The following is a 25,785-nucleotide window of genomic DNA, read 5'->3' as shown; positions in this document are numbered from 1 at the left end:
TGGGATGTTTGCATGAACTACAGTGCAGAAGGATTCTAGAATATAGTCAAAATATGTTTCTAAGCCCTGGGACAGGACTCTAAATTGTCTGGAGCTTGACATTTATATGTGGATAACTGTAGTTATAAGGTCTTCTCTCTGCTTAATTAAAGGTACTCATCTGCAGAAGTAAGAAAGCAATTTACCCTCCAACCAGGCTTTGCACAGTTCTGTCAGCGTAGCTTAAGTACTCCCGGCTTTTCTACTCTTCATCTGGTAAGTTCTGGATTTGTCATCTACACACAGGTTCAGCATCTGCATTACTTAATGTTTTCAGGCTAAATTAAGTGAGCTTCTTATTCCATTTCACTTCCCACTGTCTACTTCCTAAGTATGTTCAAAATCCTCCTCGGTCAGCGGGGAAAATTACATGTTTGAAAGAACTGAGAGTGGTCCTGAGAGCCTGTAATAGACAGACTGCATACTACTGTAAATCAAAGGAAAGTAATTAAGTATTGGTGTATAATACAGCCATGCCTTGCCAGAGACATTCAGCTTCACTACCAAGTAAATGAATTGAATGGGACCGTAGATGTTCAGCGAAAGATCAGCAAGTAAAAAAAGAAAAAAATAAAGGTGAGGACTCAGCAGGGCTTAGAATCATGGAATATCCTGAATTGGAAGGACTCATAAAAATCACTGAGTCTAACTCCTGGCTGCACAAAGACCATGTTTCAGAGAATTGTCCAGATGCATCTTGAATTCTAGCAGCTCAGTGCCTTGACGCCTGCCCTGGGAAGCCTGTTCCAGGGCTCGATCATCCTATGCTGAAGAACCTTTTCCTGATATCCAGCCTGACCCTCCCCTGTTGCAGTTTTATGCTGTTCCCTTTGGCGCTATCGCTGTCGCCTGGCTTAATGGTCAGTTCCCAGAGCCAGTAGGAGAAACTGTGCACTGGCCTTCTTTTCAGTGCTGTTGAGTAAGCGTGTTAAGTGAAAAATGCCGAAGTGTGTCTTGACTGCCGTGGACCTTATTGAATCAGTAGTTAACGTGGTCCAAATTATTTTCAGCCTGCCATGCAGAAATCAGGCCATGTAACATTGCCCTTATGACAAAGGGAAAAATTGCCAGGTCTTCTCAACTGCTTTTCAGGAGGTTGGGGATTCTGCAAGCATGCTATGCCATTCCAAAAAAATAAAGAAGAAGAAGAAAAAGAACGCTTGCCTGAGACTCTGATACTTTTTTTTTTCTTCTTCTTTTGAGAAGATGCAGAAAGTAGGAGCAGGAAATCTTTGTGCACCAGTTATTGTGAAAAATGGAGAACATGAGCTGTAAGTGTTTACTTCCTGTGTGTCAGGGCCTCTCACCACAGCACACTTCCTTAATCTGAAGTGCTGTGGTGCTCTAACTTGCTGGTTGTGGTTGTTCAGCCTGGGGAGGCTGGGTTCTCTTCTACAGACATACAGTTTCTTTAGCTCTTGAGAAACGCGGTAACGTTTCATTTCCTGGATATTGCACCGTCGCTGCCATTTTGTATGCTGTCACAATCCACATGCTGCTAGTCCACCCTCCTTAAAAAGGTATGTTTGTGGTAATGCTTTGTGGCATTTTCTATAGAATGATTTCTTTGCACACCTCCATGAAAGAAACAGTATCTCTCTTTGTATCCTTTATACTTTGCACCTTAGAGAGACCATTACCTTCCTTCTGCGTTAACTTTTTCACTATCTTTTCCAATTGTCTCTAATTCAGAATGGTCAAAAGCTTCTTTGTACTGCTTCATACATATATATTTATGTATTAACATGAAATATTTTACTCACTAGCAGTACAACAAGTGAAATTCAAGGATACTGTCCAAAGACTATGATGACTATCAATGAGAAGTCAAAAGCTAATAAAGATCACTACTTACTCATGACTCTTGAGCCTGGATGCTCAGCTCTTTGCTAGGTATAAATCAGATCGTGCTTAACCTACAGTTTTGTGAACTTCAGATGGCTGCTTTGAGATTCTCAGTGTTAGATTTTCCCTTTGAGTAAGAAAAGCAAAGAAGGAGGGAGATTTTCCCTGAACTTGTTTTGGAGAATTGCGTTGATCCCTAAGGTGTAAGCTCTGATATTTAATTTCTATGGGAACCCAATAAAAGAGGAACCTGTATTTTATTTGACACGTGCCTCAATGGTCTTTACTCCATCATTTGCCCTATCTGTTCTTTTTCAGATGTGTAACTTGCTTTGTTTCTAGCATATATTTTTCTTTTTTCAACATTTCTGATTTTTTATTAGCTAATAACCCCGTTATATTTCCAGAACATTAATTCATCTCTCTATCTACAATGGCTCACAAAGTAATGTGTGAGCCATTTTAGTTTAGAACTACCAGGGCATTGCTACTGTTAAGCATGTTTATATCTTCCATAAACTGTAGAATTCTTCATTGTCCTCTTGTGATAAAATATCTGTATGCAACACTGTTATTTACAGAATTATTATTTACTTCTTACATCATTGTCATGTACTTCAAACTCAGGTGAAAATCCTGTCAGCTTCCCTGAGAGTCTTCCTTTAGTAGGACCCAGTAATAATGAGAGAAGAGTTCATGATTTTGGCCTGCAGATTATAATTATGGACAGGAACGCAGAGAAACATTAGAAGAATAGCTCCAGATTATTGCATGAGACCGTTGTCGCAGTAGCCTTTAATATAAAGGCAGTGTCATTATCAGGACATCAGGAGCCTTATTTGTCTCACACCCCATCATTATAACTGTAGAGATAGATTATCTGATGAAGGCTCAACCAAACTGTTGTTGGCAGTTTCAGAAGCAGTTGTGTGAAATGTATTGGGTTGAAGTGTTTTGACACAATCCTTATTCCTTACAGTCAAGGATGATTTGATTGATCTTTTTAGTGAAATTATTTTCTCCTAGTGAATTAATTATTTATTACAGGGTTGTTATTTTAATGCTCTTTTTGTCCTTCCACTTACCTGCACTTTGGCTTCCATGGTGTTTCTGGAACTCACTGTAAAATAGAGCTTTCTAAAGCTGTAGTTTTTGAACTATCTGTTGCATGTTAAGACAGTCACCAGTATGAAGTGCTAATCTCTCTACACAGCTAGATAGATGGTTTATTTTGTATTTTTGTATAAGCTATTTTTTAATTGACTATATAATTTTTTTTATCTACACATGAAAAAGTATTTTAAAAGCAATGTAGGGAGTTCCATGTATTTGTATGTAGGACAGTTCTATGGACTATAACAAACAAGGTTTTCTGCCTCTGTTTTTGAAAATGAGCAGGTAAGAAGAGACAGAAAGTTTTATACTGTTCATGATGGGCGCATCTTGCACTGGTTGAACTTCATTGTGAATTGAATGTTCTGTATTAAAATGGTTGATAAAATATAATCAGATCTACTTTCTATTGAGGTACAGTGCCACATGCCATAGAAATGATGAATATCTAAGGTTTGCAATAATTATTTCAGTAGTTCCGTGTAATCTTTCGTGTAGTTACTATACTAGCTGTTGAAGTAAAATTAAAATCCAAAACAAATGAAAGACATCTGCATGAATTTGACTATTGCCAGCTCCCTGCTAGCTGGCCACTGCCTGTCACTCTCTTCTTTGCCAAGTTGGCCTTGTTCCTGCTTGCTGCTGCCTTTTTGGATTGGAAGAGAGGGACTGGGTGTACTTCACAGAGGTCCTGAAGATTGCCAGCATTTCTGAAAGCTCAGCAAAGAAAATAGGGGCATATTTGGTTTTAGCTGTAGTATCTTCTTCTTTTGCATGTTAAAATTTTCTCTTTTTCATCCTTTATTTTTCAGCTAATTACTTTGTTATCAGCTTTTCCCTGCATTCAGTGCAGTGGTAGCATATATAATGTTCAAAGTCCGTTCCTGTATTTAATATAAATAGGAATGAGAAAAGAAGGGAAGCCAAAAAAAAAAAAAAAAAAACCAACAAAAAAAACCTTGCTAAAGCATGCATTTATTTATTTCTTTCATTAGCCTTCCTTTTACGATGCAGTAGACCCAGTAGACTTTGAAGGCTTCCTAATGACACAGCTGAACAACTTGGACTCAGAAATGGCACATGAACTTGGTGATTTTCCTGAAGATGACTTGGACATTGCCTTTACACCCAAAGAATGCAGGACTCTGCAACCATCTATGCCAGAAGATGGGTAAGTAGACTTTTTCTCTTTCTGAAATGCCCCATATTTAAAAATGGTTTTGAACAGAAAGATGTTAATATAGACACCTCACTCTCCCGTCTGTCCAGCCATCATGTGGTTACTTTAAATATCTGCATTTTGCCATTGATTCTGTTAGACCTTCTAGAACTGCTGAGGTCTTGCAAGGACTTCATGGCCTAGCAGTAAGCAGCAGGTATGAGGTGGTAGTAGCCAGGAAGAGGAAGGGAGAAGGACAGGAAAGTAACGTGAAAAATGATTTTATAGCTCTGACACTTGGAGGTGGAAGTTGATTCATACCATCTCTCTCGTAAGACCAGTTGTTTTTTTTTAATTTCCTGCCAGCTATTTATTACATGACATTGATCAGAACACTCATTGTCTCTTGTTCAGTATCTTTCTTGCTTAATAATCTGAAGGTTTCGAGTAAGGAGTATCTGTTGATTTCTAGTGTAGAAGTCATATTTGTGACCAGGTAGATATAGGTGGATATTAATGAAATAATTAAGAAGCTTTCCACTGTTTTCTAACAGCTTTTAGATTAAAATAGATTGCATGGTTCATACTGATACTCCGCCATTTCCTTCACTCATACTGTGAAATATTTAAGATAGTTTGATAAACAGGGAAAAGACAGGTAACAGAGTTTTTTAGAATGAGAAAAAACGATTACTTGGAAATTTTGCTAGTGTGATTTAGAAGAGTTCTATGCCTTGTGTACAAAATACTTGCCAGGGATTGTTTGGCTAGAAATGGTCCTCTTAAATAGAACCACAAAGGCGTAGCAAGGTTCACAAACAGAAACAACAGATAAACTTGAAGTCAGCGTAGTTTAACCCCAAACTGCTTTGTGCGCAAAGACAGCTAATGATGCATGTGTGTGTAGGGTGGGGCCTGGCTCTTTCCGTTTGTCTTCAGCATTGCTTTTTTCCAGCATACCAAAAGAGATGACAATTCAGATGATCTTCATTATCTGTGGAAGCTGAAGGTCCCTCTCCCTAGATGAGCGAGTTCATCAGCCTGCAAGTTCCTTCTTGGACTAATGCATCTCTTAGGAAGTTCAGAAGAGCAAAGATTATAGAGAAAGTGCTGCTAAATCACGAGAGATCTTTGTATCAAAGAGATCCTAGGGAATTTTGTAGTGTTTGCACAGATATGAGAGACAGTGCTAGAAGCTCATGTTTAGGTATAAAAGATGGATAAAAATCACACAATATTATCCAATTTTGAGACTGGACTTAAAAGATATGATGACCATTTCTCTCATATGCACACATATTTCCAGGATCATTTCCTAATGCACCTGTTATTTAAAACAGTAGTTTTCTGTTTTCACTACAGTGATATTAAAAGACTCTTTAAGGAATCTGTGAAAAAAAATTGGGTAGTCAGTAACAACAAACATACATTCAGCGTACTTTTTGATGCAGAAACTCCCTGTTTAGGTGTTCAAACCACTCACATGGAAATCTGTGTTACACAGAAAATCCTGGTAAAGCATGGATGGCATGTTAGGGAGGAGAGCACTTGGGAATGGCATGCATCAGAGGTTCACATGCAGTTGATGCAGCCTGTGACATCTTCCTCTGTCGAAAGCAGGAAGGAGATGCCACTGACCAGGGTTAATGTGTTGGCTCCTGACAAAAGCGTGTCCCAGCTGATGCAGGAAGTTACCGTGTGCTGCCTTAGCCCATGCTGGCACACAGTGGTCTGCTTGTCCGAACCCCAAAGGGTTGTTAGCCAGCCTGGGCTGCAGATCTGTTAAGAGCTCTTGGTGGAAAGTGCTAAGAAGTATTACATCTTTCTTCCATTCCTGCATCACTTTTGTCCTCATTTTAGTTGAAGGATGTAACAAGCAATTTTGGCTTAGGTCACTAGTTTAATTCAGAATGGGAGCAGGGAAACTGCTGTAACATCATGGCGGAACATTCATGGAAACTGACCTTAATTGGCACATTTCTGTGCCAATCAACATCCATTCTCTCAAGCAATACTGACGACTCCCTACATTAACAGAGACTTAATTGAAAATCATAAAATTGTAGCATATTTTCACATCTCAAATCTTGAGCTTTTGGAATTTTCTCTATTTCAGGATAAAAGAAAATGACATCAAAATTATACTAAGAAACTGTATTTTCAAGAGTACATGAGCTCAAGCCTCTGGAAAAATATCTCAAATATCTCTATTTGTTGAGACTTGTTAACAAGTTTTGGAAAAACATGGAGGATAGGTACCTGGTGTACTTTCTTTCATTTTGAAGTATGTTACAACAACTTTGGTGATGAAATGCATAGTGTGGCAAATGATTATCTCTGTTAATTGGATGTTTACAAACACAGCAACCCAAATCTGCATCTTTGTACTCATGCAATACACCTTTTGTTTGAAACTGAAACATAGCTCAGTAGTACAATAAATGTGCAGGAGAGGACTAATAGCCATTTATCTGTACAGCATGTTTAGTTAAATTTCTTAAGGCATGGCCTAGGTACTAAAATATTTACCATATGTTGCTTTTATCCCCAGGGTTGAGCTGGACTCACATGTGAGAGACTGTGTTCAGACTTACATCCGGGACTGGCTGATTGTCAATAGAAAGTAAGCTACTAGCAAGTCAGTGAAGTAGAAAATACCTTGTATACTATTTTACAGGGAGAACATGAGTCCTTATGAATACTGTGAAAGAATTAACAGTTTGAATCGGTACCTGAAGACAAAAGTGGACTTTGTAAGCAAAGGCACAAAAGTGGACTTTGTAGTAGTTTTACTCTACTGTTTTGTTTGAGATGGTGGGATATTGCTAAATAATTTTGTACCTGCTTTCTCATTATTCAGGTTTCCTACGAATTAATCAGGAAGTAAGTCACATCCACAGTTTGTAGCAGTGTTCCTTCATCTTGACCTCTTATCCCTTCCTTCTTATTATCCTTTTATCTGATGCTTGAAGAATAATTTTGTTTGTTTGGTTAAGCTCTATGCAAGGAGAATCTCAGTTAGAGTTTTGTCAGTTCCCGCTATGTCCATTTTCATATACAGCTGTTGGCTCTCCAGTATTTTTAATCATTTCAGACTCTTTTCTTACTGTCTACACCATACAGTTGAGCACTATTTATTTGGTATATTTTTTGAGTGTCAGGATCACGATCTAAAAAGGGTATAAAACAATCAGAGAGTGTCCAAAGAGGGTTACAGAGATGGGGAAGGGTCTGTTGGGCAAGGTGTGTCAGGAGCAGCTGAGGCCCTTGGGTGTGCTCAGCACAGAGTAGAGGGGTTGATGGCAGATGCAGCTCCTCACGTGGAGCAGAGGGCAGAGAGCTGTGCTCTCTGTGACAGCGACAGGGCCCAAGGGAACGGCATGGAGCTGTGTCAGGGGAGGGGCAGCTGGGGGTTAGAGATGGGGTTCTTCACTAAGTAATTTCTAATGATTTGTTTAAAGGAAGCAGAGTGCTAACAGCAAAAAAAAGGAAAAAAGATTATAGATGTTCTTAGCAGTGATTGGTAGGGATTCCTGGCATAGCATCCAAAGAACTCTTTTCTGTCTGTGAGGGATTATCTCCTGCTGACTCTAAAGTCTGCAGTCTGCTGAGGGCTGTGAGCACACTTCCTCCATGGGCTTATGAAATTGGTTCAATTCTCAGAAGTGTGCACAGTGAGTCACCAGGAAGAAGCCGGTGGGTTTTTGCAGGCTCTCCACCTACACTGCGCAGAGCACAGTGCTCGCTCCATCACACAGCTCTGCTCTGAGCACTCTGTAGAGGGCCATCCTTGTCTGGGCACACAGATAAGGACTGAGCAACCGAGTAGGTGCAGCAGACAATGTGGTATGGCTGTGTTTGCTTTTATGTATACTTTTAGGAATGTTAAAGGAGCCAGAGAAGTACAGATGCTTGAAAAGGCTTTTGGGGTGTTTTATTGTCTTGCTGATTCAATTGAGGCAAATTTGCAGATCCTTTATTGAGTCTGAGGCTTCCCAGATAGCTGATCTTTGATGGCTAGCTGTGCAAGGAAGTTAGTAAAAATTATGAAGAGAAAGATAGCATGAAAGATGCTGCTGTGTCACATAAACCGGGGTTGTTATTGGGAGCCTCATGGCACCATTCTCAAAACAAATACAAGGGGAAGCAAAGGAGTAAAGAGAGAAAAATTACTCAGAAAAAGCTTTCCATCATGTTGAGAAAGTCAGTGGTTGTCAGCTTACAATAGGAAGATATATAAGACAGGGATCTCAGCTTATAGTATGGAAAGTTGTGAGTGAGAGGGGTGTGTATGTAGCTCATGTCCATTCCTGGATGTAAAGACTGAGAGTAGCACAGTGAAAAGGAGAAAAGATGGTTATCCTCGTGCTTCAGCGAAGTGGGACATGAGTAGGAGGGGTTGGGCACAGCTGAAGGTCTGTGTGGTTGTAGTGAGTCTGGCTGGCACAGACTTCACTTTCCTCACAGCAGCCTGTACAATGATAAACTCTGGACTTTTGGCTACAACTGTGCTGATAGCATGCCAGTGTTTCTTCTATGGCTGGACTGCACTGACACAGAATTCAACTCAGTAATCCGGGGTGGGAAAGAGGTGGGGAGGGGACATCAATGGAAGAGCTCATCTAAACTGATCAAAAGGACATTCCATGTTGTATGACCAGCAATTAAAGCTGGCAAAGGGGAAGGAAAAAGGGTCTCTTGTTATTATAACGTGTCCTCCCAAACAACCTCTATGTGTATCAAGGCCCTGCTTCCCAAGGCATGATCAAACGTCACTTGCTAATAAGAAGTAGAAAATAGCTGTTTGCTCTCTCTTTGCTTCCACTTGTTTTGATTTTTTTCCTTCAGATAAATTATCCTTGAGGCATGAAACTTTTTTTATTATTATATTTTTTTCTCTTGCTCCCTCCTTTGAGGAGGAGTGAGAAAGTGGTATGGTGATGTTTAGCCGGTCATCAGCGTGAATCCACCCCGGTGGTTCTGCTACTGGCCATGGGGAAATGAGCTGTGTGTCAGTTTCTCCTCTCAGACATCATTCATTTCAATGCCTTGTCCCATTTACTGATTTCAGAATTAATTTGATCCGTCTACTGAAAAACAGGTTTGTTTCTTGGTGTTTTAATTGCTACCACCGTTTAAAAATAGATAAATATTTTTCCAGGCATACTTTAGAGAGTGTATCCAGTACCTCACATGGAAAGTGTGACCTCAGGTTGGCCAGTCTTTGCATTCATCATTAATTTGCCACTGGAGGTAGTGGAAAAAAAAATCAACAAAGCCTCTTATAAATACTAAGGTATCTCAAAGTTGTGTAGAATTTCCGTCTCCAACACTGGTTAATAAATGCAGTTTCAAAGCAAGGTCACATCCAAAGAGAGTCAGTCTTGTATCTTTAATTGCTTGTGTTTTCATTTGCAGTGAACTGGTAAATGATTCAAATTCAAATAATTAATATTAAAAATACATCACTCTGTATAATTCAGTTATGCTCAAAATGTAATAAAAAGGCGTCTCCCTGATCAGTAACCACTTATTGTGACATCCTGGCAAAAGTGCTGAGATATTTAGAAGTTGCTTTTAAGTGCTACGGAAAGGAAAATAAAAGAAGCTGGATGGTGTAACTAAGGGGTCTGATTATTAAAATGCTACTGCAGAATTTAGCAAATTGTTTAAAATGAGAGAGTAGTCTAAATGCTTGACATTATGATACCAGCCAGGTCCAGGCACGCTAGAGGCCAAATAGCATCTCAGGCAAGCAGCAAGCAGAAGCAGAGAGTCAGCTAAAAGGCAGGTGTTCCTGACCAATACTCCTAAGGTCTTTGACATAATCACCTATGTCTTATGAGTAGGTCAGGGCTGAATTTATTCCTAGGACAGGATTTCTTCTGCCTCAGGGCGATTTACAGAATGATGTGAGTGAATTTTCTTCCTTTTCAGACTATCCTTCATATACACTGTAAAGCTACAGTGGTCTGATAAAACATTTGAACATTGCAAAATGTCACGTTTTGTGTGAAGGTTGTGATGTGCTCTTTTCTGCAATTATGTTCCTAATTGCTTGATTTTTAGTTTATCTTCTGTTTTATTATCCCCTAATTCTTTTTTGTTCTGTCCTGATTTGCTTGGGTTTCTCTCTGAAAGGAACCAAGGGAACTCAGATATTTGCAGCCTGAAAAATAAGGGATCCCGAAAAGATTTTCACAAGCATCTTCAGAAGCAAACATTTGAATCAGAAACTTCGGACTCCAGTGATGCAAGCTTTCAGGTATCTTTTATTACATTTGTTAAAAGTTTTTAATTATAGTAGCTTCTCTCAAGGGAGGCAAAGGTTCTGCATACAGAAATCTCTGCAGCGGGTTAGCCCATCTTGTTGGGGAATTTCTTTCACCACTGTCTATAGAGCATGGAGATATTGGTTTGAGGTTCTAGTGTGGCTGCGCAATGCCCCTGACACCTTCTGTTCAGGGAAGCGTGAGCAACAGAGTAGACTCATGTGCTGACAGAGGTCCCAGCTTCCTCCTCCTCCTCAGTGTGGATGCAATCAGACTCAGAGATCTGAAGAATTACAGTGCCACCTTGCCACAGCCTGCTCTGCTTTGGCTTCTGTCATGTCCACTTTGAAAGTTGGAGGTAAACTGCCCTTCCCTTTGTTCCCTGTGGATGCAGAGAGGCACAAACGCAAGGACAGTGCTTCCATTCATCTCCCACTTGGTGAGCTTCCTGGCAGCAGTGAAATTAAAGCAGCCTCTGAAAGACAGGCAAGAGAAACCTAATGATGCCCAAGCTACAGCAGGCAGTAAGGGGTTTTTCTGTTCCTTCATTTTCTGACAGGCTGGGCCCAGACCTGTGCACGTGCTCCCTGAGGACACCTCCAGGACTGCCCTGGCCTCCTCCGACTTCGACCTGCGCAGCCTGCAGCCGGATCCCCGCCTGGAAAACCTTCTGCGTCATGTCAGTGCGGAGGAGTTTGAGAGGCAGAACGAGGAAGCCCGACGAACCAACAGGCATGCTGAACTCCTTGCCCTCTACCCATCTGTGGATGAGGTGAGCTTAGAGGGCTTCTGGCACTCAAGCCATGCTTCATTGGGGTGGAGACTGCTGTCAGAAACGGGACTCCTGGCCTACACACCTTCCTCCTTTGCTTTTGTGTATCTACCTTGACTAACAATGCAGTGAAGGTGTGGGCTTCACATCCCTGCCAACCATCTTGAATGTGCATTCAAGCATTTGTATCTAGACATATGGTGTTTCCTGAGACCTGTCTGCCTTGATAAATAATGATAAATGATTATCCCTGATAATGATAATCCCATTATAATGATTATCCCTGATAAATAATGACAGGACGAGAGGGAATGGCCACAAGTTGCGCCGGGGAAGATTTAGATTAGATCTGAGGAAACATTTTTTCTCTGAAAGAGTGGTCAGGCACTGGAATGGCCTGCCTAGGGAGGTGGTTGAGGCACCATCCCTAGCGCTGTTCAAGAAGCGTTTAGATGAAGTGCTAAGGGATTTGATTTAGTAGTTGGGTAGGGATAGTGATAGGAGGATGGTTGGACTAGATGATCTTGTAGGTCCTTTCCAACCTTATGAACCTATGAACCTTATTTTTGATGCGAGTCAGGCCACATTCTGGTAAAATGCTTGTGTCAAAACAAGCCACATGTGCTTGGGAAACACACCAGATGGAGGTCAGAGACATAGGTATTTGTAAATATATATCAATTTTCTTTCTGACTGAAGAGGTGAATTGGGTGCTGAGTCTGGAAACATGTTTTGTAGCAGTGGCTCAGTTACATCACTTAAAGTTGTTATGTAAGCATATAAATTCACAGTTATTTTAATTGCATTTGAACTGTTGTTTGATGATAGGAAGATGCAGTGGAAATACGACCAGTGCCAGATTGCCCAAAGGAACACCTGGGCAACAGGATTCTGGTAAAGCTGCAGACTCTGAAGTAAGTGTCCTCATATCCTCCAGGTCTGACAGGCTTTGGTGACACCTTTCAATTACAGTGTCTCAATTCACGTGAGCATCTTGTTGTAGACACAGACAAATTGCTGGTTTCTTGTTCAGCAAGTGTTCACGTGCTTGCTTGTTCTTGCTTTAGTGAATTTTGGCAGAAAACCATTTCTATCAGTAGTTACAGGAGGCTTTATCTTGTCAGAATGAAAAGGAGTTGGAGATGAGTCCAAGTTATTTATTATAAACAAACTAATTTTCTGTGGGTTCTGTGGTGGCCTTGATAAATAGGAAAAACAAAACAAAACAAAACAAAAAAAGAATGGTATAATCATTTTTAACTGATATCTGAGATGAGCTTTCTGAAAAACTGAGAAAATACACTGCTGACAGTTTACCTTCTTTCTTTTCCTCTCAAAGACAGTTAATAAAATGCACTATCTAAAAAAAAATCTTTCAAACTTTAAGGGAGCCAAGAAAGTATTTCTCCTCATTTTCTAAGGAAATATCAGCCTAAAAATCCTTTTGTTTTTTGTTTTACAGGATTTTAAAAGTAAAATGCTAATGAGTGTTTCTTTCCTTAACAGGTTTGATATAGAGATTGAGCCTTTGTTTGCATGCATAGCTCTCTATGATATAAAAGAAAGAAAAAAGGCAAGTGTGCACTACAGCATAAATAAGGAACGGAATAATACTTGCTGATTCATTCATATTTTCAGCTGAATTTCATTGTAGTGTGAGACTTCTAGCATGTTTAGCTTCTCTTCGTTTGTTTTAATCAATTGTCTGATTATCTCTTATTTAAAACTTTCAACTATAAAAATTATTAGAATCGCTTGCAAAAAATACTCAACTTTTTGCATACGTGCCTCCTGATCCAGATTGCTTCATTCACACTATCATGTTTGCAGCTGTTTATTTTATATTTCCAGTTACTTCTTTTCAGATATTTTAAAATAACATTCAATTCATTTTTGCTTTGCAGTACATTTTAAATTCTTTTTCTTTTCAAGATCTCTGAAAATTTCCATTGTGACCTGAACCCTGATTCATTAAGAGGATTCTTGCGTTCTCATACACCCTCCACTGACTTGTCTACTCAGGCAAGGTCGGCAGTATTTTCTGTCACTTATCCCTCATCGGATATATACCTAGTAATAAAGGTGTGTTACAGTGTTACATTAACACCATTATTCCAGTTCCCATCTGTGCCTGTTGTCTGAGTATGTGAAGTTGACTAATGTGATTTTCCCATAGCTGAGAGGTATTATGATAATTTTTAATTACTGATACTGGTACATCCTACTCCCAAACTAAGAAGTTTTATCAATATCTCGTGTTCTAGTTCAGCTGAGTGTAAAATTTTTGAATAGTGTTTTGTTGGAGGGTTGTTATTTGTTTGGTTTTTTTTTTGCTATGGGTTAGTGTATTTTGCATTGTTCTGTTTATTTAATTCTGAAACTGAGTTTGGCTGAACCATTTTATTTGGAGAGTGATGGATTTCCTGATAGTACTGAAAATGCAGTAGTACCTGATGGACAGTTTTGTTATATATGTATTTTCTGCTTTATAACCAACGTTAGGGGAAACTGGGAAAAATTTGTATGTTACTCCATGAAGACTGTTTTGAGCATTATGTTTGGTAGATTTGGACAGACTTTTCCATGTTGCTAAAGAAGTAACATGTTAACTTTGGAGTGATATTTTTTATTTATAAGCATCTTATTTTACTGCTTTTTGTAGATAGAAAAAGTGCTTCAGCAAGGAGAAATAGGAGACTGTGCAGAACCGTACATGATTCTTAAAGAAAATGAAGCTGGCAAGGTAAGAAGACAACCGTGAAAAGTGTTTGGGTCAAAACATGCATTAAAAGGGAAACAGGGAAAGAGAAAATACTTTGGAATGGCACAGGATCTAAAAGAAACTAAAGAACAACGGGCAGAAAGTCAGTTGTTCAATCTATGCAGCTAGCAATGTGATGCCCGTAGTTGACATGAAGAATTCAAAATATGAGAAGGTGCACCTTGTTCCTAATCATTTTGGAAGTCAGTACTGATTCCAAAGACTTGAGTTATGAAGTATCTACAGGTAAGTAAAAGATATGACAGTGTACCGTGGAGTTACCACAAATATTCGTACCTGAAAGACTTCCTGCTGATTTGATTGGGCAACCTGTTGTGGTGTGTATATGGCCAGATCAGTGCAGACGTGTAAATAACACGATCTTTGTTTGGGGAATTAATTATCATTTACCTTCCCTCAAGCAGATCAGTGTTTCCTGGGATCCCATGTCTCTCAGTTTTATCAGAATATTATTTCTGTATCTGATGAAGGTGATAGAATCTGGTCACGTTTTATGCTGATGCACTGGTTGCTGCAAAAGGATCTGCATTCTCCTTTTCAATATCAAGAACAAATTAGTTAAAAAGAAATAGGAAGTGAATTTACAAATCAAAATAGTTATGGTCCTGACTATGGTGTAATGGGAAGATATGAGAGATAAGAATACCAATTATTTACTAAACTGTAAATAACTAATTTCCCTTTTTTCTTTGTAATGAAGTTTGATTAGTTAGATTGCTTTTAAAACATTCGCTATTTTCTTTGTCCTAGACAAAAGAAAAGATTGAAAAACTGAAAGCCCAAGCTGAATGCTTTTGTCAGCGACTAGGGAAATATCGAATGCCATTCGTGTGGATTCCCATAAGTCTAACCAATTTCTTCAACATTTCCACACTTGAGCGAGATGTATCTGAGGTGGAAGGTTTGAATGGTACGTCTGAGTTTTCTGACTAACACAAAGCAACTCTTCTGTGGTTCTGTCACCTCTACATATGTAATTTTATGTATTCTAAATATTCTTCAATGTTCTAGACTGAATTTTAGTTGAACTGGCCTTTACTATCTGGAATCCCTTTGCATTATAGGGGAATCAAAATATATATCTTCTTAATTTCTGGAGCATAAAAGATGTTTTCAAGCTGCATGCAACAATGATGAATATACTTTGTAACCCATTAACTAAAAATATGAATAAGCTTGTGCTCTGCAGCAGAAATAATGTCACTAGGTGCATCTTAGCATTCCATTATTTCACGTAGTATGAAATACAGCTTGTGGGAAATAAAGATAAAAGCTTAATGTTGTAGGCTTAATGTTGTTGTTTTTTGATGTTACTTGGAACTTGTGGATTTCTAGCATATCCTTATAGTCTTGGTACTGAAGTAGCACAAAACAAGTTGGTATTTTAATTTCTCTTTGAAGGAAAAGGATCAACTAGTGAGAAGAGGGCAACACTATTACAAGCAAGAAGACTTTCTGAGAGAAGTCTCAGCACCGACGACAGTTATCCAGTATCAAACTTCAAAACAGTCTCTCTGACCCACAGCACCTTCTTTAAACAAGTATAGGATGCTCTTCGTTTCTGACAGCCTAAGATGCTTTTCATATGTGATGTGGGAACTGTGTTGGGAAAAATTACCTAGTGATGTTAGTGGGGGTTCAGAGGATAATTGCTGTTGAGTTGACAGTAAATCACGTTGTTTGCATGTCTCGAGGTAATGTTTTGCACAACAGCTTTTCTCTTTGTTATGTAGCATTGTTATTAAGATAATGATTTTTGTATTTCTCCTGGTAGGAAGGGGACAGGCTTAGTGATGAAGATCTGTTCAAATTTTTAGCTGATTTCAAAAGATCATCTTCCTTGCAGAGAAGAATTAAGACTTTACCAGGTACACAGTTCATTTTGGATGGAACAGTACATATCTACTTTTCTCCTTTAAATTGTTTTGTAAGTTTCAACCCCAAAGTAGAATGAAATTATTTTTTAAACTGCTGTGGAAATTTCTGGGTTCCGAGTGTCTCCAGTTGAGAAAGGAGATTTTTATTGAGCTTGATATTCTACAGCAGTTTATTTTCTTTTCTAATTTACTGGATGTATTTCATTATTATTCAAGCTGTTTGAAGACAGAGCTTTTCCCTGCAGTGGTTTTTAATGAGCCATATTTTACAGAAGGAGATTTAAATGTGTACATATTTCACCTTGCGTTTGGATCAGTGTTAGCTAAGGAAGTAGAGAGACAGAAATAGTGTTTGGCTACACTCAAATATTTGACAAGCTGATTTTTACTTTTTCAGATAAATTACATCTTGAGCTCTTCTGGATTATAGAGGAACCCCCGAAAACCACAAACTCAGTGCAGAGCTGCTTTTCCCTTTTTAGATTGGCAGAAATGGCAAATATAGGTTCCCCAAATAGTTTTCGCTTTCCAAAACTTGACTATAGTTACAGCAAGGTTATCAATATTAACTGTATAACTGCTGTCCACAAAAAGTCTGGATTTCCTGTTGGGTGGTGTTTACTTTGTCAGAGATTAATCGGATCAGAAGCTGAGAATCTGCTGTACACCATCCTTTTCTCCTTTATTTAGCTTCCAAATAAACTTGCTGTGTATCATTCTACACACATTTTTATTCTCATGCAGCTTCAAACCAAAGATACCATTCTCACTTCTGCAGTGTTACTGCATAACCTCACATTGTTTTAAGTTTTTATTTACTGTACATTAGTTTTTTTTTATATTCTTTGATGACATTTTGTGTTGTTTTTCTTTAAAGGAACTCTTAAACTGGAGATCTCTCCAGCTCCAGAAAACCTTGGTTATTGTCTGACACCAGAATTACTACCAGTGAAGCCCTTCCCGGAAAACCGTAGCCGTCCTCACAAAGAGATTTTAGAATTCCCAATTAGAGAAGTGTATGTTCCCCATACTATATATAGGTAAGGTTATTATTATTATTTTAATTCTTGAGGTCGATTTTCAACAGTGACTGTGATTTAGAGAGATTTTTTTCAGAAATAAAAACTGGAAAAAAAAAAAGCTAAATACCATGAGTTAGATTCATTTAATCTTGTTAGCTGTTAGAAGATAAGATACCTACTGGATGTTCAATTTACTTATGTAGTAATCTTGTTTCACACAAAATATTTTTAAAATTTCCTAAACCCTAGCAGCTCTTGTTGGCTTGACATAAATGTATAAAATCTTTCCTCTTCTATGTTTTTTTTTCCAGTAGATATTACCATTATTTTTTAACATTCACAGTTTTGGTACAGATTTGTGCTGCATAGTTTCTACCATTAATTTGAGACATCTGGTCATCTAAGGAAGTGATGTGCTGCTCTACTGTATGAACGTGACTTGAGGCTGTACCATTTGTTTTCTTAAATCTGTTTTTTCCAAGGAGACCAGAATCCTCTAGCTGTTCCTGGTGATCTGATATATCTGAATCTCTGTGAAGCAATGAATGTCAAAAGAGTGTGTTTCAGCACATTTGTACAAATAGTAATGCTCATAAGTAATGATACTGGAAATCTGTAACTAGCAGTAATTCCAAAAGGATGGATTACAGTGTTACGGATAATGTGCCCATTTTCTTAGTGAAAGCATGAAAAAAAAGCAGTAGTAGTTTTTATACAATTGAAAGTACAAACGTACATGAACTCAAATAACAATATGTTTTTGTCTTTAATGGAAATAAGTGGCCAGATTTTAACTTCCCTCTCCATTATTTGGCCTCAGTAAGGTGTCGCACTTAACTCCAGCGTGCAGCCTGATAGTGTTATGAGGATTTGCTTTTGAAAACAAAAATCATTAGCAACCACTTGCTGATCTAGAAAGGCATTTGAGTGTCTCTTTAATTCTGACAAGGGTGAAGTCCTGAACAACAAAGCTACCATGTTTAGTCTTTTTGTCTTGTGATGCAAATTAAGATTTCTCTGTGTTATCCTTCAGTTACTAGGTGTCTTTGTTGAATAAATACGCCCACCTTAGAAGCTCAACAATTACACTCTTTTTGCAAGAGCTCACACCCTATGTGCTCAGCTTCTTCAAGATTTTTGGGCTCTGTTTCAAGTTTTTCTCTTAAGTAAAAACTGTGGGAATAAAATAGGAACTGTCCTGTTTAGCTAGCAGGAATGAGAATATCATTATAGTATATTTACCTTAACCTCCAGCTTAATTAATGAATCGATGATAACACAGCTGACAGGACATCAATAGTGTTATGCTGTACACTGTAAAGTCTTTTAGTTAATGCCCCATTCAATGCCAGAGACAGCTTTTTAGATACATTGGGGAAATTATGAAAAAATGTGGAAGTGCTAGATTTTGTTCTGACAGTTTTGTCACTACAGCTATCTTTGGAGCCGGAAAGGGGCATCACCAACAGATATTGTTGATATCCAGTACGAGATTCTCCAGTAAGACAGATTAGTCAGCTTTGCAATCCCCATAAAACGAGGACTTTGTGATTCCAGAAAGTAGCACCTGGGCTTGTGCAGCAGGACTGAAAGCACCTCCTTTTCTTTCAAGTTGGAATAACATAGCTGTTTCTGAGATGCTTTTGCCACCCTATAAACACAGTCATGCCAGCAAAAGTGTTACTAGGGAATGTGAACTGATAATCAGTTTAATTTGATTGCCATCCAAATCTCTTTGTTTAGTTCTCTCCATGTTGAATACTGTTGTAAGCCTGAGCTTACAAGCTCCCCTCTGCAAAGTAACTCTGAACTTGAATACAGCCAGTTATAAAGTGGTTTATGTTATTTTCTTCCCTTTAACCCAAGATAAGTAACCATCCTGCCTTTATAAAGCTATGTGCTTTCACTCAACTGTCATAGCATGCTAAAGTGCTACTGTTGGTTTAATGTTTCCTAATTTTTGACTGTGAGACTGCAAACCAGTTCCATTTACCAGTGCTATGGATTTAAATACTAAAAAAATACAAAATTGATAAAGCTTTTTTTTTCTGTTAAAATGTTACTTTGAATGTAAGAGATATATATATATGTAAATGTATTTGAATAACAAAACAATGAAAACTTTTAAAAATAGTCTGGTAAGATCTTGTTGGCAAAGTAATGGTTCTTTTTATGATTTGTAACATCTCCGTTATTTGTCTATGGTTTCAGTATTCAAATACATTATGGTATTGACAACTTTTTTTAATTTTTGATGTTTGAAGTAACAGTGAGGTATTTCAATTATGTATATAGATAGAAGGTGAGTTCTGGACAGAATACTGTTAAGATGTAAGTCTGAAGTGACCTTAAGCTCTTGCTAACCTTTAAATTTAGAAAGATCTGATCCCTTATAATAATTTGATGTGATTTGAATCTTCAGAAATCTGACTCTATGAGTTGACATACTGCTCAGTTTGTCTGGGGAAAGTTTTATGCTCTGATTAAAAATCTAGTAGAATACTTGTTAAGGTTTTCATGCCAGTGATAACAGACAAAATAAACAGTCACTCACCTAAAATTTAACGTAATCTGACCACTAGCCATTTAATGTTTCTTAACTTTAGCAACATGAGGAACGTCAAACCATTATCCAAATTAGAAGAAAATTGTACTAAGTTTTAGAATACGTGATACATACGCATTCTTTTGCATGTAACATTGAAATTCTCTCATTGTGCCATTTATCAGTGCCTGTTAAAGTCAGCAACATTGATAAAGTGTTTGTCATTTACCATTTTTCTGAGGAACCTTCTCCCGAAAGAGTAGAAACAAAGGAATCATCAAAGACAGAAAGTTATGAGTACTAGATGCATCAATTTTTGTTTCCAGTTTCCTAAGTAGTATATGTATGCTCATAAACAATTTGTATTTTTTGTCAGCAGTGACTAACTGCTTCTATTTTGGCTTTTGTTATTTATGGTTTTCTTATCACAGTCATCAATGAACATGTCTAATGTTGTTTAGAAATTTGAGATACACTTGTGAAACTTTGTATATTGTGTAATTTAGCAAGGAGAAGGATTTCATTATGTCACACGTGTAATTCACAGCCAATAATTACAGACAGCAATATTCAGTCAGAATGATCACAGTCTTGAAGACTCTGCATAGATTTTATTTTGTCAGAATATGTTCAGGCTTTCAGGCTTTTGGAGGTACCCAAAGCTGGAAGGTGCTGGAAGGAAGAAGCTCTTGCACTGTAGTCCCCAAATCTGCTGTATACGATCTGCTGCATATGCCTGTCCTTAGTGCTGCATGAAGAAATCTCTTTTGATCATCTCCACAGCTTCCTACTTTTAGAGTTGTTCATCATTTTCATCGCTGACTGATACTCAGAGTCAGGGTTTACTTCTATTCTTCCTCAGCACCGATGGGTTTAGTATGCATGTAAGCAAGGACCTTAAAACTGCTTGAGCATAAATGGCACAAGCTTTACCTCTTCTGCACATTGCTTGCTGGAATAATGCTTCTTTGACTCTGTAGTCAGCAAAGAGCTCTCTGTTTGTAATTTTGCATATCTTTCATCTGAAGTCACATTAAATGTAAAACCCTGTGCTCAGGGGCATTATGGGGATTTGTGACTTCTTTTGTTGGGCTGCAGATTAATGAAGCAATGGCTGGATTATGCAGCATCTTCTGTACGTATTTCTTCATCTCTGACAGATGTAATTTTGATAATATCCTTCATTTATTACACCATTCCCCCTAACATAGTTCAGTGAAGGTTACCAATATATTTCTCACTTTCACTTAGTTTTTCCTAATCTCATCTTGGAAAGAATTTGGCAAAGTTGAAAGTTCATTTAAGAAGTTTAGGGAAGAAGTTGCTTTAGTGTGGCAGGCAGGAGTACTGTGCTGAGCAAAAGGAAAGGCAAGTTACATACTGGCCTGTTTGCTAAGACTTGTCATGCCTCATCTAGCATGTTGGTTGGTAGTTTGTACTCCGTAACTTAAGAGCACTATCACTTTCTGACACACAACAATACGGAGTACCAACCAATTTTCTGTGTTTTGGAATGCACCAAAAGGAAAACAGACTGTCTGATTTAATGACAGTGTTCTCCAAATCTGCTCCACAATTTCTGCTGACAATGGTGCTGACGATGTACTGTGATAAGGGCATGTTAATTTTGTGTGTAGTTCCTGACTGCCAGACAAAAGGCAAATATGAGAGATTATGAATACCTCTTGTTGTTTCTTATTGGAGACCAACATGCATCCATCAGCATTCGTCTTATTTCTGATGCTATGAAGACAAAAAATGAGAATCTTATACCAGACACACTAAATAGACATAATCATGATTCCAGAAGTGTACAAGCTTGAACTAGCTGAAATCTCAGATCTGCCAGTCTTCAGTGTAGAAAAATCTTTGTATTTATGTTTTCGCTGTTCTGTCAGAATGAGTCTTGAAATCAGAAGGCCATCTATGTCCCACAGAAATGAAAGGTTCTTTTTAAGTTTAGTGGTCTGCCCATTTATAGAAGCTACTACATAGCTAGTAAGTGGCAAAGTATGATGTATTTTAAAGAATTAACAAAAGAAAAATGAATTCAGAAACTCACTTGTAGCTAGCTCCTAGAATTATCAGATAAAATTTCTTGTTTACATTTAATCATCAACAGTATTTTTCAATTTACATCATCCAGAAATGTGTGCTGTGACACAGGATTGTATGTTGGGTTCACTTTCTCTTTTTTGTCACCTCTGAGTGATTCCATAGTGCTTTCAAAACCTGACTCTGCATAGCTGAGAAAGGAGCTGCTTTCTTGAGAGGCTTCTGCTTTTCATTACATCAAGCAAAGATATTATTCCATTTTACATACATTTAAAAAAATGAGAGCTAGGAAGACTGCCTTCTCAAATGCATTTACTGTATGAGAAACTCTAAATACTGGATGTTTTATGTAACAACAATTTTTGTTTCCCTTGTGAACTTGGGTAAAAGAGTTTTTCCAAAGCTTTAACTATATGGATGATACTGAAGAGCAGGGTGAGAAGTTAGCAAAAAGCTAATTTGTGCACTTTGTTTTGAAAAGCTTGCTATTTAGCTGCTTTTTCTTCTTTCTTCCAGAAATCTCCTCTATGTTTACCCCCAAAGGTTGAATTTTGCTAACCGACCAGCTTCTGGAAGAAACATTACCATCAAGATACAGTTTATGTGTGGCGAAGACCCATCCTGTGCAATGCCGGTAATAAACACTGGGCAGTCTTAGGAAACTCTTGCTCAGGTGCAGTCCTGAGGAACCTCTTGAATAAATAACTCACTATTCAGTCCACATTGCCACAGTTTCTAGTTGCACCTTAGGAGAGCTGACATCAGAGAGCTTGTGAAGGCCTGGAGGGATCAGCCCCGTAGCTCTAGGCCTGTAGCTTCAGCTTGTGTTTTGGGTTAATCAAGTCATTGGATTTTTGAGAATGAAATTAAATTGAGGTAGCACTTTTTGTGATTTTAGTTGTGTTAAAAATAATAATGTGTTGAAATATTTGAATTCTTATCCCAAGTATTTGTTGGATCAAGGACTGACACCCGATCAACCTTTATGAGTGTGCTGACGCGGCATGGTGCACACTTTACAGTGCTGTATTCCTTACTCCAGATGCACTCTGGAACTGAAATCAGAGCATCAGCTTAGTGTTTTCCTAGGTTGTATTTTTTTCCAGAGCTGACACTGTACCATGTGAGTATAGCACTTAACGTTTTACACAGTGCTACATGGTTGTTTTTTTTTAATTCTGCTCATATCACTGTTAGGTTTTGATAAATGCTTGGGGCAAAGGCAGTTTATCTGGAATCACTGCGCACTGTAAATGTGAGTTTTACCTTAGTACCTGTGAGCTTCTGCTGTGCATGTTCCCATGTCTCAGTTTATCTCTCTGAGACCCTTTAAAGTTATGGCATCACAGTACCTTTTCATGGAGGCTAAAGTGAGTCAAATACTACTCAATGTAAAGGAGCTGAGGATCTCTAAGGTAGGGTGAGGTGAATCTCACCCTAAATGATCAGGATAGAAGTGAAAAGTAAACTCCTCAAAAAAATTTATCATTTTAACATGTAATTAAAAGCAATGTGATAGTCTGAAGGGGGCTTATCACAACCACATTCCTGCTGTTTCTAACTTTTGAGTAATGGGAGAATGTAATTTAAGATGCCTTCGATCCATCTTCCTGGTGTTTTGTGTTGCATGTTGTGCGAGGACAATACCAGCTAATAGCACTTCTTTGTCAACATGCTAAGATAAAATTGAAGGATCTTTATCTGCCTTTATACTCTGTTTTAAAACTGACACAGAATGATAATTAATTAAACCTTTTAGATCTGACTGCATTTACTTTCATTTATTAATGCAGGTAATTTTTGGAAAATCTTCAGGTCCAGAATTTGTGCAGGAGATATACACTGCTATCACATATCATAATAAGTAAGCACTGTTGTTATTTTCATGACTTGAGATTTATTAAGCATGACCTCTTTACATAATTCTCTGCCTGTATTAGTTATTCAAAGAATGATGGTAACAAGCCATTTTGAACTTTTACATTTTATGAGTATTTGTCAACATATAAGTTGGATTACTACATGTAATTGCACATCTGACTGTTGCTTTTCTTGTTTTGAGCTCTTTAAAGACTAGTCAAGAGTATTCATTCCCTGTCTGAAAATGAAGGAACAGAAGCTGGAAGTAGCAGCTTTGTAAAAGCATTCACTTTGATTTATTCACAGATCCGTAAGAACTGAAGGCTCTATTCTTCTCTTTCGTGAATGCCTACTCAAGATTTAGGTTTCATACAGTAATTATGCTGAAAGCACAAATTAAAATTGAATGGTTTTAGAAGTAAGGAGGAGGATGATACTGAAATATTCTGACTTACACACTTTGCATCAAACTCTTTCTGATCCAGAACTGTAGTTAGATCATAACGGTGTCCACAGAGGTACATACTTCAATTGCAAAATTGTCTCAAGACTGCTTTCAGAATCCACGCATTTCTTACAACCATAGCATCTAGGAGCCTGCTGGCAAATATGCCTTCTGCTCTAAGTATGTGTGGCGTTTTTTTAAACAGGTCTCCTGACTTTTATGAAGAAGTGAAAATTAAACTGCCTGCAAAACTTACAGAGAAACACCATCTGTTGTTCACATTCTATCATATCAGCTGCCAGCCAAAGCAAGGAGCATCCATAGAAACCCTCATTGGGTATTCAGTAAGTGATATAAATGTGTGTGTGTATGGCACAGGGAGGGGAAAAGAGAGGCCAGATGTGTGGGTATGCATTCCCTTTCTGGTTATGGCAATACAACAAAACTAGTAGAAGGCTGTAATATCAATTCACATGCACTGCAGGTGTGTTCATGCATCCGTTAAATGTACAGATTTAATAAATTCATACACAGCCTGTGCTGTTACATTCTAGTTTCATAACTTTACATTGGTAAGCATCTTTGAAGGTGATGAATTGACCCAAAGCACAGAAATATATACCTATGTTAACTATACACCTAAATATTTGCAACAGGAGTGCTTTATAGCAGAGCTCTTAATTGTTGGATTCTATTTGGTGAAAAGAAAAAGGGCAGTTAACTGTTATTTACTGTTATCTAACATGTTCAAACATGAGGTAACAACTGATATATTCTGAATTAAGTTTTATATGGCATATTGTTTACATTAAAACCGTCTTTTACCCTTGTCAAAATCAAAAGCCACAAAAAAATTCAGACACTAGAATTCAGTTATCTTAAATTCATTTATCTTCATGTTGAAACTAGCATGTTTTAGCTTAAGAAACACATACTATAGCACGGTCTAATTAACATCTTTCTTTTATCAATAAACAAGAAGAAAGCATTGATAGTGAAAATATTTCAGATGTGAAAAAGTTCTAGTGCTATTGAACCCCCATTGTTTGTGTGTTCCTGCTGTGAAATTTGTATGCTTTTGATTCCAGCACTGTTAGTACACTCAAGCAAGCTTTCTTTTGTGGATAGATGCCACAAATGCTTACTCACCTAAATTTGAAATATTTCTGCCCTGTGCTACTCAAATGCACAGCCTCTGTCAGATTTAAATAGGAGCAAAATGTGCATGCAGGTGTCATTATAGAGTTTTGGCAGGTCATGGCTTTAATCCTGAGGATAGCATTGGCCAAATTTTTTTTCTATAGAAAAGCTTGAACTCTGTTGATTTACTTCAGAAACTATAGAATGACTTGGGTTGGCAGGGACCTCAAAGATCACCCAGTTCTGGCCTTCTGCTTTGGGCAGAGTTGCCAGTCCCAGATCAGTGTTCTCAGGAGGACTCCATCCAACCTGGCCTTGAACAACTCTAGGGATGGGACAAAAAAAGAAAAAGCCAAAGATAAGTTAAAGCCAGAATAAGTTATTTTTCAAACAAAAGCGTGTGTCCTATTGTATCCTTCTCATAAGACTTACTAGAAAAACATATGTCACACATGAAAAGCTCTCTGTTTTCAAAAGGTTTTGTTTATAAAGCAGTCTTGTACATTTTTCTACAGTTGCTATCAGTGAATTTAAAATGCAAAGAAATTACTCTTTAATGGATTGGAGCAGGGAAATTCAGATCAATATCTAATTTCTTGTTCTGTTGGCTATACATAACAGATTAGATAAATAGCTCTAATCATATGTAGTGATGAATATTGCTGCATTTTCTCTTCATTTGTTTCAGTGGCTGCCAATTCTGTTAAACGATCGTCTTCAAACAGGACATTATTGTCTTCCTGTTGCATTGGATAAGCTGCCTTTCCACTATTCAATTCACTCTCCTGAGGTAACAATAGAAAATTATGAAAAGATAATATTTTTGCAGTGTAGAACATCATGAGTATTTTACAATCTA

The 25,785-nt window shown here is 37.9% G+C and overlaps 1 protein-coding gene across 5 annotated transcripts in view; it reads left to right on the top strand.

Annotated features, from left to right (window-relative positions):
- Window positions 1-25,785, top strand: part of DOCK8 (dedicator of cytokinesis 8) — an 80,487-nt gene that overhangs the window by 15,897 nt on the left and 38,805 nt on the right. For 4 of the 5 annotated variants that reach the window (XM_065744194.1, XM_065744193.1, XM_065744192.1 and 1 more), the window contains exons 2-18: window positions 153-255; window positions 3,993-4,168; window positions 6,708-6,779; window positions 10,298-10,421; window positions 10,988-11,200; window positions 12,029-12,114; window positions 12,707-12,773; window positions 13,133-13,282; window positions 13,863-13,943; window positions 14,733-14,892; window positions 15,384-15,523; window positions 15,757-15,850; window positions 16,737-16,899; window positions 21,998-22,115; window positions 23,275-23,345; window positions 23,992-24,130; window positions 25,615-25,716. In XM_065744194.1, the coding sequence (XP_065600266.1) occupies window positions 153-255; window positions 3,993-4,168; window positions 6,708-6,779; window positions 10,298-10,421; window positions 10,988-11,200; window positions 12,029-12,114; window positions 12,707-12,773; window positions 13,133-13,282; window positions 13,863-13,943; window positions 14,733-14,892; window positions 15,384-15,523; window positions 15,757-15,850; window positions 16,737-16,899; window positions 21,998-22,115; window positions 23,275-23,345; window positions 23,992-24,130; window positions 25,615-25,716 (2,059 nt within the window). Of the gene's footprint in view, window positions 1-152; window positions 256-1,411; window positions 1,560-3,992; window positions 4,169-6,707; window positions 6,780-10,297; window positions 10,422-10,987; window positions 11,201-12,028; window positions 12,115-12,706; window positions 12,774-13,132; window positions 13,283-13,862; window positions 13,944-14,732; window positions 14,893-15,383; window positions 15,524-15,756; window positions 15,851-16,736; window positions 16,900-21,997; window positions 22,116-23,274; window positions 23,346-23,991; window positions 24,131-25,614; window positions 25,717-25,785 lie in introns of those variants that run through there. The other variant, XM_065744195.1, reaches the window with a different exon arrangement.

Source organism: Cyrtonyx montezumae, unplaced genomic scaffold (genome assembly GCF_038088225.1).
Source record: "Cyrtonyx montezumae isolate F1298 unplaced genomic scaffold, pur_monq_1.0 scaffold_30, whole genome shotgun sequence".
Classification (NCBI taxonomy): Eukaryota; Metazoa; Chordata; class Aves; order Galliformes; family Odontophoridae; genus Cyrtonyx; species Cyrtonyx montezumae.
Note: the sequence above shows the minus strand (reverse complement) of the source record. Positions and strands in the feature narration are given on the sequence as shown.